This window comes from Falco peregrinus, chromosome 4 (assembly GCF_023634155.1).
Source record: "Falco peregrinus isolate bFalPer1 chromosome 4, bFalPer1.pri, whole genome shotgun sequence".
Lineage (NCBI taxonomy): Eukaryota > Metazoa > Chordata > Aves > Falconiformes > Falconidae > Falco > Falco peregrinus.
The window spans coordinates 36784748-36802276 of record NC_073724.1 but is presented as its reverse complement, the minus strand read 5'-3'; the positions used below and the strand labels follow the sequence as shown (position 1 = coordinate 36802276).

The window sequence follows — 17529 nt, the reverse complement described above, 5'->3', positions numbered from 1 at the left end:
ATTGTTGTACTTAGTAGATTTAAAGACTGCATTGATCCTTTGATGTCAATCTAGAGTTAATATAGTTTGTAACTGCAGCTGTGCTTAGAAAGAAAATGTCCAATCATCACAGTGGAATGATTAAGTGCTGTATTCTACCTGTATTTCCTGGTTTTATACAAGCTGAACATAAGAGAGTATATTTTTCTTCCAAGGTAATTGAAAAAAGTCTTTACATTCAGGATATTTATATTCTGCAAAAAGCTACTTAGAAATGTTTCCTGTCCTTTGCTCCTTTTCTGCCCCATCTTTATAGCCCTTTTTGGGGCAGAAGGCTTTGTTCGTGGACTTAAATTTATCTCCAGCCAAAACTGCAAGTGACAGAGCAATCTGTTATCTGAGATCTGTCATATCATAGAATCATACCATATCATGGAATGGCTTGGGTACAAAGGTACTTTAAAGATCTGTGGCCTGATGAATCTCTGGGCCATAGGATGTGTTCCAGATTATTTTGTTATACTATCAAAACTGTTCCAAATTCTCCCATTCCTCTTCCACCGAGGATGTTGCAGAGCCAACAGCTAAGTACTTTTGTTTAAGAAATTAAGAAATGATCACTAGTAAACATTTCGCTCTGCCAATTTCCATCCTACACCAGGCCAGTATTAGGCTATTCTTCAGAAAGCTGGTCTCACTGGTCCTACTTACCTGCAGCTTGGCAATGCAGTGAACACCAGAAGTAATACAATTTTACCTGCAGCCAAGGGATTTTAGTACTGAGGGACTGGTAAACTAGTCTTTGTTGTTATCAGAAGTCTGATGTTCTGTGGTCATTAAATATAGTTATATGCAGAACAGAGAATAATATAATAATTCAAGAATTACAGTTTATTTAGTGTCACGTAGGATCAGAAATGAAGCTGAAGTAGGAAGCTCTTAACTGGCAGTGAAGTTTAATTTCAGGGATTAGAATCTGGTAGCAGCACAGAGATTCCCTGAACCATCTGGGAATTTTCTTTTGTCTTCTGCCTCTGAACGTGTGATTCTTTATAAAATTAAGACTTCTGCACATTTCATTACTCCACAATCATATTTTTCTTCTTTAATGAGTGTTCAAATAGTATTATTAGGAAATGCTTTATCAAAATGATTCCTAAAAGTCTATGATTTGAATACAGAATACTGAGCTGGGATTGAGGTAGTGTGTAATTCTTCTTTCCTCTGCTTTCATTATTTATCACTCAGACTTTCACACTGTGTTGTTAAATGGAGTAACAAAGGTCACAGTGGAGAAGGAATATAAGGGAGGCATAAATACCAGATCAAACATGGAACTCTTTTTTGTATTCAGTTTTCATTTCTGTATATGTGGATTTCTGTAGCACTTAAATCCTTGCATTGTAGTTCTTGTTTATATGGAGTATATTTTTATAAAAGAATTAATTCCTTCAAAAATGTAATTGTCATTTAAGTTCTTGTTTTTAGTAGATTTTCAATTGTATGTAAATGATACGACCTATATTTACAAAGCAAACTGTAGGACACAGCTAATTATTTTTTCTAGGTCTTTCTGTTCTATTGCTTTCATTTTACAGCTGCAAAAGGAAAATCTGTCACAAACTAGATAGAAATATTAGAACATACAGTGCAATAAAGAAATGCAATCAAGCATACCATGTGGCACAACGATAAAAACATTGTCTTAAGCCTCTTGTTTTAGAAGCTACAGTAGATTCTGAATCATAGTTTGATTTTTCTACACATCAGTAATTTAAACATCTGCTTACAATAACCCTCATTTTGAGCTGCTACCTTTTTAATAGGTAACAAATTCCACTCAGTTTTAAAGGAGTTGATGAAAGGTTCCAGACTGTAATAAAAAGGACTGTACCAGTTAAAAAGTAGATACAGAGAGTTGGGGATCTTAATCTGCAGTTTTAAAAGTTTTAGCTGTAGGGAAATTATAATTTACTGTTGAATAGTAGTTTGCATTCTACATCAAATTTGAGTCAGTCGGAAAAGACTCTTTGCTAATGGTCAGGTTTCCTGCTTGAATATCCTTCATAATATAGCCAGCACAAGCTGGAACAGAAATCTTGCAGGTATGAAGCCTGCATTTGGCCAGCCAGAGAGACCTTACATCCTCAGCTGACCCAGCAGGATCTGTGGTACAACTCTTCACTGAGACCGACTTGTTTCATGTCTTCCAAAAACATCAGCTTGTAAAATTAGAAGCCTTATAGTGAAAATGGCTGCATCTGTTCAGCTGTCAAATCAGGGTCTTAAAAATGAAAAAGTATTTCTGTTTCCTAATTTTGGAATTAATAGTTTTACGAACTATCCATTGAAATATGGGGGGTGGGGGGTGGGGTGTAAAATTGTCTTCTGCTGAGAGAAATTGCTGCTTATTCACTTGTTTAAACAACCAGTTAAACATATTTAATATCAATCCTGTTTTCAGAAACTGTGTGGCAATGGAATGTCTTATTGTACTTCTCTGTCTCTTAGGTTTGACTCAGATACAACAGAGCTCCATAGCTGGATGACCCGCTCAGAAGCAGTGCTTCAGAGTCCCGAGTTTGCAATATATCGAAAAGAAGGCAATCTCTCAGATCTCAGAGAAAGAGTCAATGTAGGAGAAAGTACTTGTATATATGTCTGTTAGTTTGCATTAGCTTGTCAATGTGCTTTCAAAGTCCATGTTTAAATGAGTTGAAAAGTATTCTGACAAGTATTGATTGTCCCTATGTCCAAGAGAAATTTGGAAGTGCTCACTCTCTCTGTGACTTTTAGATTTTGGCACCAAAATTGCTACACAGGCTGTCTGAATTCAGAGATCTTTTTTTATTCATGCATACTCATATTTAATTAAGGTATTCTAGATTTATGAAAGTCTTTGGATAAAGTTAAATCAAAGCCTATATATTACTTCTTAAATATGCATCATCATTCCACACCAACAGCTTAAATTGACATTATACATGCATAAATGGATGTGAAAAGTGTCATCTTTTAGTGTATGCTAAAGGAAATCTGTATCTAAATATTTTTACAGCACTGTAAATTATACATAAAAATCATCAGTTTCCACTTTTTTTTTTTTGGTGTGGTTTTTTTTTGTTTTGTTTTGGGTTTTTTTTGTTGTTGTTTTGGTTTTTGTTACTCTGTTGTAGTACCATGTCTCAACCAAAATGATTCTTTTCTAATTTTGGCACAATGAATCATTCTGCACTGCTTAAGCAGTAACTGTGTTTGTGTATATGTTTTACAAACTCTGATTTTAGCCCTTGACACCTAAAGTATTCTAAATTTTCTTCATATTTAGTTTTTGTAGATACATGCAAAAATGCCTGTCCTTTCTGAGTAAGAGAAAGGGGAGTTCTTTTTATAATTATTTCTTTTAGTTTATCATGGAACTTCATTAAGATATATGGTGATACATACTCATAGAACACAAACAGGTGGAACAAAGTTATTGCATTGAAGTTCTGCTGCTGTTTTTTCTCCCTGTCTGTTTGTCCATCATAAATCAGCTATGATAAGACTGAGGAACACTTAATTTTGTGACTGTAAATGCACATTTTAAAATGTCGCATTAAATCACACTTTTTTTTCCAATAATTTTAATTATTAGTGTTGTCATAATATTACTGCTATTAAGTATCCATTAGAATGTAATATCCTAAATTTAGTTCCTGGCACCTCTTCATGTTATGTGAAATATACCTAAGTATATATACAAAAATGTATGCAAAATGGATCAAATATATGGAGAAGAACTGATAAATTTAAATGCTTCCATAATGAGCTAATGGGATTCATCTAGTACATAAATAGTTGTACAGTTAAGTTTTTGAATGCTTCAATATTCATGGCAGGTGAAATTAAAAAAGAAATAAAGGGGAGAAAAAAATGCTTGTCTCCCCTTCATGTATTCCCATTTTGAGGAACACAACAATTTCAGGGATGGCAATTCAGCTCATCTTGACCTACACATTACACTGGATACCTGCACTGTCAGATTTCCCTAACCAATATGATGTTCCACCTTATTTTGTCAATTTCAAAGACTTTTTTTAAAGGATACAGGGGCCATGGTTCACTTTCCTTCTTTCCTTTCTTTGCTTCTGAGGACATGATCACTACAAGTAAAGGGGAGAAGGTAGGTGAACCACAGACCCTCCTTTGGGCCCAGCTGGAGTTCCCAGTATATCTTGTCTTGCCTTTGCTGATGCTGAGGAAAGAACGTTGGGGCTGGGATGCCACTACCTACCACATTTATTCAGGTTTAATTTAAGTTGGTGGAAACATATAATAATATGGGAGAAAGAGCAAGTGAGGGAAAAGAGGTGTGGAATTTGACCAGCACATGGGCATTTAAAGTTTGAATTCTAGACACTGCAGATAGTGAGAGATATTTCAGGTGTTTCTTTGACCTCCTTGAAAATTGAGTAACTGGATGGTTAAGAAAACAATTTCCAGGTTCTTTACTGAAAAGTAGTGCAGGAAAAGGATCTGCATTGTAGTAAGAGGGGTCTGAGACAAACCAGTAAACTCTGAATAGATATAAGAGCAATGAACATGTATGCTTCATTAACATTGAAACTATTCTTAAAGACCAAGACTAGTTTTGATTTCATAGAGTATCACTCCTTTTAAAATGAATATTTTATGGAGAAAATCAAGTTATGTGTAGACGTTTCTAGATGTTTTAAGGCAGAAAACATTCTGATTACATCTATTAATTTGAATGAACTCTGAAAGATGGCACTTGACAAGTACTGCATGGATTCTGTGTTGACCAGTTTTCAGTTAATGGAAGTCTCTGTACATGCATTTCAAAAAAGCAAAAAACCCTCAAGTTCTTAGAATGCCAGGTTTTAAAGCTTGTCCTGGCCTCACTTTTGCTGGTCTGTTCTCTGTTTGTCCGTAAAACTAGTAGCCAAAGAAGGAAGTACAGTCCAGTTCATTGATTTGAGAAGTTTCATTGTTGCTTAACACTTCTTGCTTCTAATTCCTTCAATACGAGCCTCAGAAAAATGGAAAATAAAATAGTGTGGGGTTTAATATATTATAAGTTCTAGTAAAGTAATAGGAGATCTTTAAAAAAAAAAGTGCCAAAAAGGAAAACATACGTTGGTGATAACTGAAAATAATTGTATTGTAATGACGTATGTAGTCATAACCAAGTATTGTTCTTATACGGAAGTCCCATCTTGCCCTTACAGGCAACCACTTAGTTTTCTCCCTTGAAGACAATCTATGTATTGGTGTAGCACAGAACACCTGTGCTTGGCTGATGTCAGACCTACCATTTATTTTCAACCACAGTAGGTGCTGAGTCCTAGGGCCTTTTCCTAATGACTTTTTTTTTTTTCCTGCTGTTCTTTTGAGGACAGTTTACTAGCTGAATGCTGTTGGGTTCTTTTTCTTTGCTGTGGCAGCTTGCTTCTACTCATAATTTTTCTTGGATTGGGTGTCACTTCCATATGATATGGTGGAGGTGCATCTGCTATATGATGAAGGGATGCAGACTTCAGAAACGACAGCCACATGGAAAGTTCTTTTGCCATTATTGAGGATTCATCAAGTGCAAAAGCCTGCTCCCATCCCAGCTCAGGGGAGGCCTGGGGGAGATGTAGCCAAAAGCAGCCTGTATTAAATGTGTTTGCTAAGCCAGCTGCTCTTTAGATACTGGCAGAAATTTAGCCTTTGGAAGATGTATTACGCAGACTGAATATATTAGACATGAAAAAAATGTCCATTCCTATGTCTGGGGAGAACCAAAAAATATTTATATCCCTTCTCTGCTATGAAAGAAGCATATTTTCCCTACCTGGCCAGACCAACTGGATGCCGTAACTATAGGAGTTTCATTGTGGAACAATCAAGATACTCCTAAATAATGCAGACATCCAAACATTAATGCCATAAACGTTGTTACTCTGCAATACACTGTTAACATTTTCCAGTTAGTATGTATATATTGCTAAAAAAAAACTAACAATGACTCGGACATTCTTTCTTTTTCTTAAGCCATAATGAGCTTTCAATATTGCAAGTTCAAATAGATGAAGGTTCAGGTTCAAAAAATTAAAACTTGCTAAATATAAAATCCTGCTTAAAAATAAGTCAGATTTTAGAGCATACATCAATCAACTGGGAAGAAAACTCCTTGAAGGCAGTTTTGGTTAGCCAAGAAGAAGCACCGAGAAATTCAGAATCAAAGGTAAACAAATAAGGAACAGATGTAAGGGAAAATGTCAGATATCCTAGACAATTAAATTTGTTCTCTTGGCATTCTCAAGAGCTCCATTCTTATTTGTTCGTTTTGGTTTAGTGACCTTTTTCAGATGTGCTTTGTTGGGCCTGGATATTTGAAAGCTGAATCACTGTCAGAGCCAGCAATGATAATGTTGCCCTCTCCTGCCCTTGAAGGTCCTTGGTCAGAGGCACAGGAGGTCGGGGCGTACGGCGACTGTGCAGCCTTCCGTAGAGCCCTCAAAGTAGCATGTTGGATTGAATTCCGCAGCCCACCAGCGTTTTCTAGGTTATGAAGTCACTAGCTGCCAGCTAAAATCTCAGGGTCAAATAAAAGGTTTAGCATTGTGAAAATAGCCTCTTCACCTTCATTTGACATTTTAGCTAAGGAGGAATTTTTAGTGTTATTCAATCAGTTAAAACTAAGCTATTATATATTTGCATTACTAGTTATAAAATAGTCCAAAATAGAATTAATCTCTGATTGGATGAAAGCCTGTAAAGGTAACTTTTTTTTTTTTTCTCATATAGGTGTATTTTTTTCTTTTACAGAAATTAAAAAGAGTAAAAAAGGGGAAGGTTATATATTTGGAAATATTTTGAAATTACTTTGCCGCAACCATAAACTTTTCGTCAAAAAAACCCTGTTGATTACAATGTACACAATCTAAGAGTTTCAGAACTTCACAAACACCTTCAAACTTATCCCAGCCTACTTGTGTCATGAATGAACCTGAATTGAGTATGGTCCCCTTCAGTAAAGGAAAAAAGTAGTGAAACAGAGCCAAAGAGATAAATGAGAAGTGTTTTGAGGGCTCCTACTCCCTTTGTTTCAGGGCACTTCACATATGCTTATAGAAATCCTTCTGAGTGGCTTAAAAATCCAAGACACAGTTTACAGGTTCATCAAGTGATGGCACTGTGTACAGAGTGATGGTAGGACTATGTGATGAGTGCTGTAAGTAGTTAGGGTGACTTTCCTCCTTTCTCCCCAGGTCAAATAATTTGTCTTTGTATGAGGAAGAAGAGGACAGTCTTTTCTCCTTTGGCTAACATTGTGTTTTCAGTGTGTGTGTCTTCCTGTCACCAGTGTCAGACCTTCATTTTTATAATTCATGCCAATTACATAAAAATGAATGGAGAAAAGTAACTGCCAGAAACTTTGATATGTACCAAATTTTCTCTTCTTTAAGGGCTTCATATGTAGTGCTTATACTTTCTATCAGGACCTGGAAAGTAATGTTTCAGGAGAGAGGTGTATATTTCTCCATATTTTTCTGCACACGTAGCATATTACTGGACATGGGAGGGTTCACTGCCACAGGCTTCAATGTCATATCATTTTTGTTTCGAAAAGCTAGCTTTTAGTATATTTTAGTTGTGGGGGTTTTATGATTTGCTTGTGCTTTCTACAGTTGCACTCATGATAATTACTTATCTGGCATTACAGATTAAATAAAATTATTACAGTATATTTTAGTGTTTTAATAGTTCCTTTGAGTTCTCTTTAGTTAGACTCATGCTAATTATACCTGCCAATATAGACAGAGTAGTATTAATTAAGAATCTGTAAGAAATTTTAGAGAATTAATAGGTGCTTTTGTTGTTATGCTTTGAAAATATTTAAATTGTACAGTGGAATGGTAGAAGAATATATTGACATACATAAACTATTAAAAATCAGTATGTTATTTTTAACTCATTGGGATTAAACTTCATAATCTTTCAGTGATAATTTAGTATATATTAAGCATATGTTTATAAAAGGCAAAGTATTTCCATCCTTATTTCTTTCTTAAATATCCTTTCCTTATATGTTTTATTTATACAGAATCATATTCTTGAAAGTGTTTGATAGATGCATTGGCATAATGTTAAAAAGCCTTGTGTTTAATTGTTTCTATATGCACAAATGAATGGCAGTTATAAGGACACTGTGGAAATGTATGAATTGAACGGAAAATCTCTCTGTAAAGCTCCGAGTGTTAGAAGGTAGTACAGGAAAGTCTTCAGGGAGCTCCTCATTAAACTGAAGATGTTTTAAGCATCACACTTTAAAAGTTATTTTAAGAGAGTTTATTCGAAGGTGTTTGTATTATTTCCTCTTAGGCATAGCAATCTATTTGGAAAATAACATTTTCAAATATAAGTGTATAAGGTTCTTCTACCCAATGCATTGTTACACACCTGCTTGAGGTTTGTTTTCATTTGTAAGAAACCTTTTCCCCTGAAGAGTCAAGTAACACAGAATATACCTTTCCTGTGGATATAAACAAGGTGATCAGGAAGCCTGGCAGAGTCAGCTAGACCGAGAAGCTGTAGTCAGGGTTGTGTCTTATCTTTCCATACGTGTCGTGTAGGATTTGTGGTGGCATCTCCTTTTGTATGTGTGTATCTCCTGCAGTAAAGTAAGGGACTTTGTTTTGTGGAAGACTGTGCTGGTCAGGATCTCTGGGAAGTTTATAGTCAGTTTTATTTTTAGCACCAAACTTACCTGTTGACCTCATGCTGTGTCTTTGGGTTTCTGATTTAAAGTTTGTAAATTACCCAAAATTATAGAACTAAATTAGTTTAAAATCAATGAAGTGACATCATGTTGTTAATTATGAGACAGTATTGAGGGGCTGTCAGATCCAAAATCGTTTTACTTTCCATCTGTATTGCTACCAACCCAAAATGACATCAGAAACTTAGATTTCTACTCTATCCTGAAACTTTAGCAGCTAGCCTTTACCAGCCATTACCAGCTAGTCTGAACTTGGGTGAGAAACTTTTGAGTGAAGAAAGGTGAATTGAGTGTATTAGATAAAATACAAAAGTAGAAGCTGTTAATACTACAGTTAACTCTCATTCTGAGTAGCTCATATATGGATGTCTGCTATATATGCTCATATATATGTTAAATTTCTACTTTAATAAGCATTTTACAGGGTTTTTTATGCTAAGACAGGAGTAAAGCAACCAAGGAAGTGATATAAGGATTTAACACTTTGTGCTATGAAAGCCTGGTGATTTGGTTAGCATGCTTGAATCTTGCTGTTATGACAAATGAGCAAATCTATTCTTCCACAAGGAATTTCTGTTGAACAAACATTCTGTTATATTGAGTTTTGAATAGCTCTTAATTTGTGTGTCTTGTATTTGTCTGTAAAATACTGATGTGTAATTTGTCAGCTCTGTTGCGTTCTGATTCTCAGTTGATGTATGTGACTATGGCTGACTCCCTTCCTGATGGCATGTGGTACTTGCTGCATTCGTTGCAAATTGGGAGGCTGGCAGGGCAATATGACAGGTTAAATGGTCTCAAGTAATCAGAAGACATCTCTGAGATTAATTACTTTCTTCTTCAAAATCCCTCTGTTGAAATACTCACCTTTCCTGTCATGCTGCAGGCCATCCAGCGAGAAAAGCCTGAGAAGTACAGAAAACTGCAAGATGCCAGCAGATCAGCCGAGGCCCTGGTGGAACAGCTGGTGAATGGTAATTACATGGGAGTTTATTTAGATAATCTTCTTAGGGATTTGATAAATGCACAGGTTCATATTTATCACAAGAATTATATTAGCAAATACTGTCTAAATGGAACAGTAAAATAATATTGCCTTCTATTTCTTTCATTATTTCTGATTGTTAAATCTGGTAATTAGAAAAGAGAAAAAAATCTCACCATTTTAGTACCATGAAAAGAAATGTGTGCAGAACTTGCTCACAATAATGAGCTGTATATTAACAATCTGTTCTGCGCAGAGACTTACGTTGTAATCTTATTTTCTGAGTATGCTAAGCTTTTGAAGGTACGTTAACTCAACCGAGTTTGAAAACTCTGAAGGCATTTCTCTGAACTATTTGAAAAAAGTGCTTTCTGACATATGATATGGAATGTGTGTTTTGTAATATACGTGTTGCTGTAATGTTCTCTATCACAGAAAATATACCATTTTATTAGGTGTTGAAAGAGATTTTTGGCATTCAGGTTTTCAAAGGTAATAAATATCAAAGCTTATACAACTCGAAAAAGAAAATTACTTGTAAGTTTTTTTCATTTTTATTATTGATTTTTTTTTAAAAAAAATACTCCATTTTGTCATTCTTTAGAACTTTCAGATATTTTTAAGGGAAAAAGGAAAACCAAAGAAAGGTAGATAGAATTATAATTGTCATTCTGTTGTCCTTGATATTAAAGAATGTCTACATTTACAATAAAATCTTAAACATGGGCCAACATCTGTCTCACAGATATGGTTGCCAGAAATATACATGTTGAATGCACCAAGCTTCAGAACACATATTAAATTGTTATAATGAAGAACCAAGGATTTAACTGGTGAAAATGAAATGCTTTGAGTTTGAGGTACTAACTGGCCGAGTTAAACAAACTTGATGGAATCCTATCATTATCTTGCTTAAGTATGAAAATGTAATATTTTAAAAGTGACGATATTTAACATGTGGGGCATATTTAACTATCATTACTGTAACAATTGATGCAAGGGTTCCCTTCACAGGCTCAGTACTAGACCGAAGGGAGTCTGATAACATCTGCACCCTCCTTGAAACGATTTGGGAAGTTCTCAATGGCTGATTGTATAAAAAAAATCTCTCCAGTTTCTTGGACATGTTTTCTACCTGGAAGAACTTGTTGTACAGGACTTTTAAGGCAGCATTTTAAATTTTTGTGCTGTCACATCAAGGTTGTTTTTTGGGCAGAATCTGTCTAGGGTACATTTAGCAATGCCCTACTCTTCCTTTGACCAAATGCAGACTTGCACCTCAAGAATTCCAGGTTCAATTTATTTAGATTACGTAGTACTTCCTGGTGACTAATTTCAGTTTTCAGAACTCACTAGCATGCTATATATTAATTTTCTGATACTGTACTACCTACCATGTTTAGTATCAAGTAGAATAATAATCTATCTTAAATATTCTCATGTGGTTTTGACTCAAGGTTCTCTTTTTTTTCTCCTTCACTCTATGCTTATTCATGGTTTATAGATGGTGTGATCTCAACTGTGGCTAGATGTGCATGTAAATATTTTCAATATCTCAGAAATCACACCTTTTTTTAAGAAGCATGTTTTCTAGTTGGGGTGCAAGCACAGGGCAGACTAGCTAAGCCAGCATGACTTTATCTGTTTATCAACTGCTCTGAGCTCTGTATCATGCCATATATTGTGGTTGCCTTGGTAGCAAGAATATTCTAGCAAGGATGACAGGTTAGTTGCTTGTGAGAATGAAAATCTTTTTTTGTCAAGGTTTTAGGGAAAAAAAAATCCTTTTAAAAGAAAAACAGTTCTGGAGTTGAAGCCTAAAATGTTTATGGGACTTTCCGCTACTCCACTGCTGCAAAGGAATTTTTAAGAACAGTGTATGGAATGCTTAAATAGTGCAGTAATTACCAACAGGTGGGAGCAGTAAAGAGTAGAATTAAATAATTAACATTAATTGAGGAGAACTGTAGGATGTTTTTAACAAAGATTTTGCAAATGGAATATCTTGCTAGGTCTTCAAAATTATTCTTTGAGTATAGAGGAAGTTAACTGCCATATCCAGCCTTTGTACTTCTAATACTTTGAAATATTTTCTATTTGTCTTTTTTTCCAAATCATTATGATCTAATGCAATTGCAAATAACGGGATTACATTGAACTAAAAGCTATGTAAAAAAAAGTAACTGAACTTTAAACCTACATCTCAAACCGTAAAAGACTTAGGCAGCTTTATATTTCCAACAGCAACTCAGCTTTGTTTCTACAGTCTTTGTGTGACTTTGGGAATTAATTTGGGACATGCATTCTTCATCTCTGTTATTTTGTTGTTGTTGATTGCTGGATTCACTAAGACAAGAGGAAAGTTTTGCTGAATCTAGAAAATAAGGTTCAACAGAGCAGACTGATTACGCCTACGTAACTTCCTCTTCTAATGCTCAAACCCTTTTCCATAACATGGGAAGGAACTGGAAATAATGTGCCTTTATGGATTTGTGGGAGGCACATAGTTTAACATCTAGAGGAGAGAAGATGTACTATGTTATCTTGAATGAAAAACCTTTTTAACTATCATTATTTATAAATCACAAATTATGATGCTTCCATTATTATTCTATGTGGTGCTTTCTTTAGGGAAACCAGTTAGTGATACAATTGATGTTTGTCAGCATTTGCAGCATAAGCTGTAATTAAAAGACTATTCAAGGCAAACAGATTTGAGGTGTAGATCAGTTGCGAAGTTAAGTGATGACAATTTTAACTGCATTGTTTTTTTTTTACTTTTTGTGTATCAGATCTGGACTAATAATTATTAGACTCCTAAGATTCTAATTATGCTATCACTAAATTATTTGCTTTGCTTATATATAAGATGTGTTTTCTCACTGCTCATAAGCAAGTTACTGAATGTAACAGATGAAGAGCATAAAAAGAGGAAGATCTCTGGTAGATTATAAGAGCGAGTTTGGAATGGTGGTAAATTTCATTGTTGTATCATTTATATTTATTTACTTGCTTTTATTTTTACTGTGATAGGAGGAGGGAAAGGGAAAAATAGGATTCAAATTCTGGAGAGAATTGGACTGGTTTATTTAGGGTTTCATGTATTTGTTTCTTACTACAGAGGAAAATATTCTGAATAAATGTATTTATACAGGGCACTATTCATGCCTTATGTGAATGTTTTCAGCCATCGTCAGCAAAAATATTTTGCATTAGAAAGAGCTGCCATCTCACACAGCATAGCTATTCTTGTTTTTGTAAGCAGTGTGTCTTGACATTGCCATTTGAAGGGCTTTTCCCATCATGGGGGAAATCATTCATGCTTTTGGTGATGATGACTCTTTAGCCAACCACCCATCTTCAACATGGGCTGTGCTCTGCCTCTCCTTGCCCATGTTTTTAAAGAATTCTGATAATTACAATTGATGTCAACTTACATCTTCTGTTTACTAGTGTTTCTAGGAAAATATTCTAATCTGTTTTTATTTTCTAAATTCTGTTCTAAAATAGAGTAACAAAACTGTTGATGCATGAGTGAAGCAGTTTAGCTATTTGAGTGGACACTTGACTGTTGTAGTTTAGAATAAAATAAATAGGGCATCGAAATGACTACTCTGAGAATTTTGATCGGCAGCATTAAAGTGAATACAAATGAATTTGTTACAAAAAAAGATGTAATTTTTAAGTGCTACCGTTGTGTTGAAGAAATATATTGTGAGTCACTATTTCACATATACTTATGAGTCAGAAGCTACAAGGAGATAATATTACATTATTCTATCATAGAACCATAACAAATGATAAATGTACTTAATAAAGTATACTTCATATTAAGCGGCAATTCCAAAGTACTTGTGTGTAAGGTACTGCACAATTAAAAATAGTCAGACACAATTTGTTATGCACAGTACACAAGGTAATAAAATTAATGGATTCACTTAGATAATGAACTGTTTTCTCTGGATACAGTATATTTATTCACTGATTATATCAGAAGCTTTCAGAATATGAAACATGAAAAGATTATGAAGCATTATTGCTAAAATAATATTGGTTTACGAGAGAATGGGTTTTGTATTGTTTCTTCATTTGCTTGTCAGCTTTTTCTATGTCTTGCCATGAATGAAGCAGAGTAAGGAGATTGGTGTTAATGCCATGAATGAAAACTGGTCGTTACTAAAGTTGATAAAGATAATGAAGAAATCTGTACTTATTGTGGAAGTAAGTTTCAAATTCCTGATTTTTACCAATTTAGTGAGCAAATAAAAGCATTACAATTATGCCTTCATTGCATCAACTACTGAAATAGTTATTAATGTGTAATTTTTAATGAGATGGAGGACTAGCTTCCTTCAAAATAAGACAACATTTTGACAAATTTACCCAAATTATTTCAAGAGCAAGTAATAGCCATTTCCTTACATCCTCCTGGAAATTACATACTGATATCTGTTAGACAACTTTGAGTTACCTGAGTGGACTGTGAACTAAGAGATTTAAAAAGTGCATCCAATGGAGGTTTTCAGATGGACCTTCCTTTCAACAGGCTATCATGTTGCGTGGTGGAGGTGTAGCACTGCAGTCTTTTACCAAATGTGGCTCTGCACACTCCAGTCTGGTACGGCCCTCTTCATTTACACGAGGAGCAAAAGCATTTCTTCGTTCATCTGTGCATTTGTGGATTCACATTTAGACTCAAAGTTCAGATATTAAAGAAAAGAATTAAAGAACATGGATTAATATTGGATAAATTCATATATTTAAAAAAGAGTGACATGAGTGAAAAGAAGAAAGAGGATCCGATGAATCTAGATTTTCATCTGAAATACAGTCCTGTCTGAATTATTACAGTGAAATATTATAGTGAAAAGCGTTATTATGTAAGGAATCCATGACTGCACTTCCCCTGATAATCATAATCTTGCCTAAGGGTACTTTGGAGACTGTGGCAGCTGAAAAGACAGGAAAGGAGGAATAAATAAAAGTGATATTTTTATATCCACTCTGACAAACTCATAGGCAGTGTCTTCAAGGTTCAGAAGTAATCATGGGCACAGCGGCAAAGAGTTCTGCTCTCTGTCACGAGTATACAACATTTTTATAACCCACGTTATAACAGGACAGAAGCAATTGTTGAAATACAGCGTAGCTAAAGGCTTGTTTTCTGTATAGGTGTTTGTTCTTGCTGTTGTTAAGATTCTTTATCTATGTGTCTGGTCATCTTTGGTTGTTGTTATTCAGACATGCTATGCCATTCGGTTTTATGCTGCCTTTTCACATATTACTATATGTTCATTAGACATTACACCAGGGGTCCTCAAACTTTTTAAACATGGGGCCGGTGCGCAGATGAAGTAGCAGGCAGTCATCTGCGGCTGCTTGGTTTCCCCCTCCAACCCCCGGCGGGGTGTTCTGTAAATACCAGGGGCCAGAGTGAGGACTCTGGGGGGCCGTATCTGGCCCGTGGGCCATATTTTGAGGACCCCTGCGTTACACTTTAAGAAAATATAGTTGTATATATACACCACATCTCCAGATCTGAACAGATACACAGAAAAGACTGCATCACTGTTGGATTTTGTTAAGATGTGTCAAAATACTGTTTAGCTCTTTATGCTTTAATGTTCATTTTATACCCTTGCTCAGCCTTTAAACTGTGCTATCCAGTTTCTGGAGTATAATGTGTATGTATAGCTGCTCCAACCGCCACAGTTGCCATTGTCTCCCAGTAGTATGGCCTTCCTATCTTTCTACATTTTTGCTTGTACTTTTTGAAATCATGTGCAATTTGCTTGGCAAGGACAACATCCCAGAAACAAAGCATGTCCAGGGAACCACTATCAGGTACTGCACAGTCTGTTTCCAAGTAGGCTATTTCCAAGCAACTGAGTGGAATAGCCCTGAGCTGCATCCAGAATAGGATTTGCCAGAGAACTATGCTGCTCCACAAAAGGCATGATCCCAGATTATCATTTAGTGTGGTTTGCCTTATAGCAATACGGGAATTATATTCACCAATAGTTATTCCTTAGAAAAAATTATTTTAATAAATTGCCATTACTTTTTCTTTTTAAATTTAAGAAATTTGCCTGTAATTAGGACTCCTTTTTTTATGTTTTGCTGTCAGAGATTGCACGTGAACTTTACTATTTTTTATCCCTGGTAAAGACATTTTTCTGCAGACTGGGAGTACAGGTTCCAAACAAAATAAACCACATTGACAGTATATCAAAAATCATGAAAGTATAGCACTGAAAGTTTTTGTCTCATTTGCTTATAAAATTGTTTTTAAGAAATAGAAAAACACCCTAAATTTGATTATTTTGATAAAAACATAGCTTCTGTTTTAATGCTTAACTAGTGTATGACTAAGTGCTGATGTTATTAAAAATGTTCTTAGGCATATAGCATTACTCAATTATTTGAGATATTTATGAATTTTGAACTCAATATCAATCGTTGCTATGTGCATCATTACAAGCCATGCCAGTAAAAAAGGTTAGGGATTACATTTTTACTTCCTCTGAAAAATAAATGAGATGCTTAAGTTAATAATATTTTTAACTCAACTTGTGATCAAGTTTTGGAATAATTATAAATGAGTTTATTGTAAGATCTTTGGTTATCTTTTGTATGTATTGCCTTACTTTCTTCATAGAGTATATAGAGCTCTTTTACCTTTAAAAGTTCTAAATCGTTGCCCTGTCTGTTATAACTAAACTCAGTTTTCTTGTATGCATAATTTAAGCATGCTTATTTAACAATAGATGCAAATAGGCAAACTATATCAGAGAAACCAAACCCTGTCTGAAAATAATCATAGAGAAGTGTCATCTATGGTTTCTCGGCTCTCAGTCTTTGCTTAATGTCTACCGATGGTCACTGCTGGATACATGGGACTGGCCTAGGTGGATGTTTGATCTGATCATGTGTTTATTCCTTAATGCTTATGATATTTCTAAAATAAAATGTAATGCAAAACCTAAGGGTTGGGTTATCAGAAACATTAAAATAACTGCAGAATATTGTTCCCATTCATTTAAATCAGTCTTTTTATACCAAAACCGAGTCATGTACATTAAAATCTAATTACAGTCCAGACATAGTTTTCAAAATCCAGCTGTCGGGCATTTTCTCATTTCTTACAGCAGTTGTGATTAGCTTTATGTATTGTATCTCTACTTTCCGCTTTATTCCCATTCTTGTACTTTAATACACTTTATAATTCATTCCCATAGCAACAGAAGTACCCTGGCACCAACATAAAATATTTTTGAAATGCTTTCTCCACTAATGTGTACCATCTGTATGTTCAGGACTGTTATTTCATGATAAATCATTAACTGGATTTATGAACTCTCATACAGAAACTGAATTGTTAAATTATTTCACTGTTTGTTTTTTTTCCTTTTCTTTGTGACTTATTTAAGTGTCATCTTCTCTTGTTTTCTTTCTAGAGGGTCTGAATCCCGACAACATTAGACAAGCCTCAGAGCAGCTGAAGAGCCGCTGGATTGAGTTCTGTCAGTTGCTGAGTGAAAGACTGGCATGGCTGGAGTACCAAAATAACATCATTGACTTTTACTCCCAGCTGCAGCAACTGGAGCAGACAGCAGTTACTGCAGAAAACTGGCTGAAAGCACAACCCACACCAACAGCAGATCCTCTTTCAGTGAAAACTCAGTTGGAAAAATGCAAGGTTAGAGATTCTTCTCCAAGTTTTTATGTGATACTGTACTTCATAGGTGTTCCAACATGGGGTCAGATTATGACCTACACTATTTCAAAAAAATAG

General features: G+C 35.0%; 1 protein-coding gene across 10 annotated transcripts in view; it reads left to right on the top strand.

Annotated features, from left to right (window-relative positions):
• The window catches only part of DMD (dystrophin), a 1160159-nt gene that overhangs the window by 417851 nt on the left and 724779 nt on the right, over positions 1-17529 (top strand). For all 10 annotated transcript variants that reach the window (XM_055801176.1, XM_055801179.1, XM_055801178.1 and 7 more), the window contains 3 exons: positions 2491-2614; positions 9636-9723; positions 17192-17433. In XM_055801176.1, coding sequence (XP_055657151.1) covers positions 2491-2614; positions 9636-9723; positions 17192-17433 — 454 coding nt within the window. The remainder of the gene's footprint in view (positions 1-2490; positions 2615-9635; positions 9724-17191; positions 17434-17529) is intronic.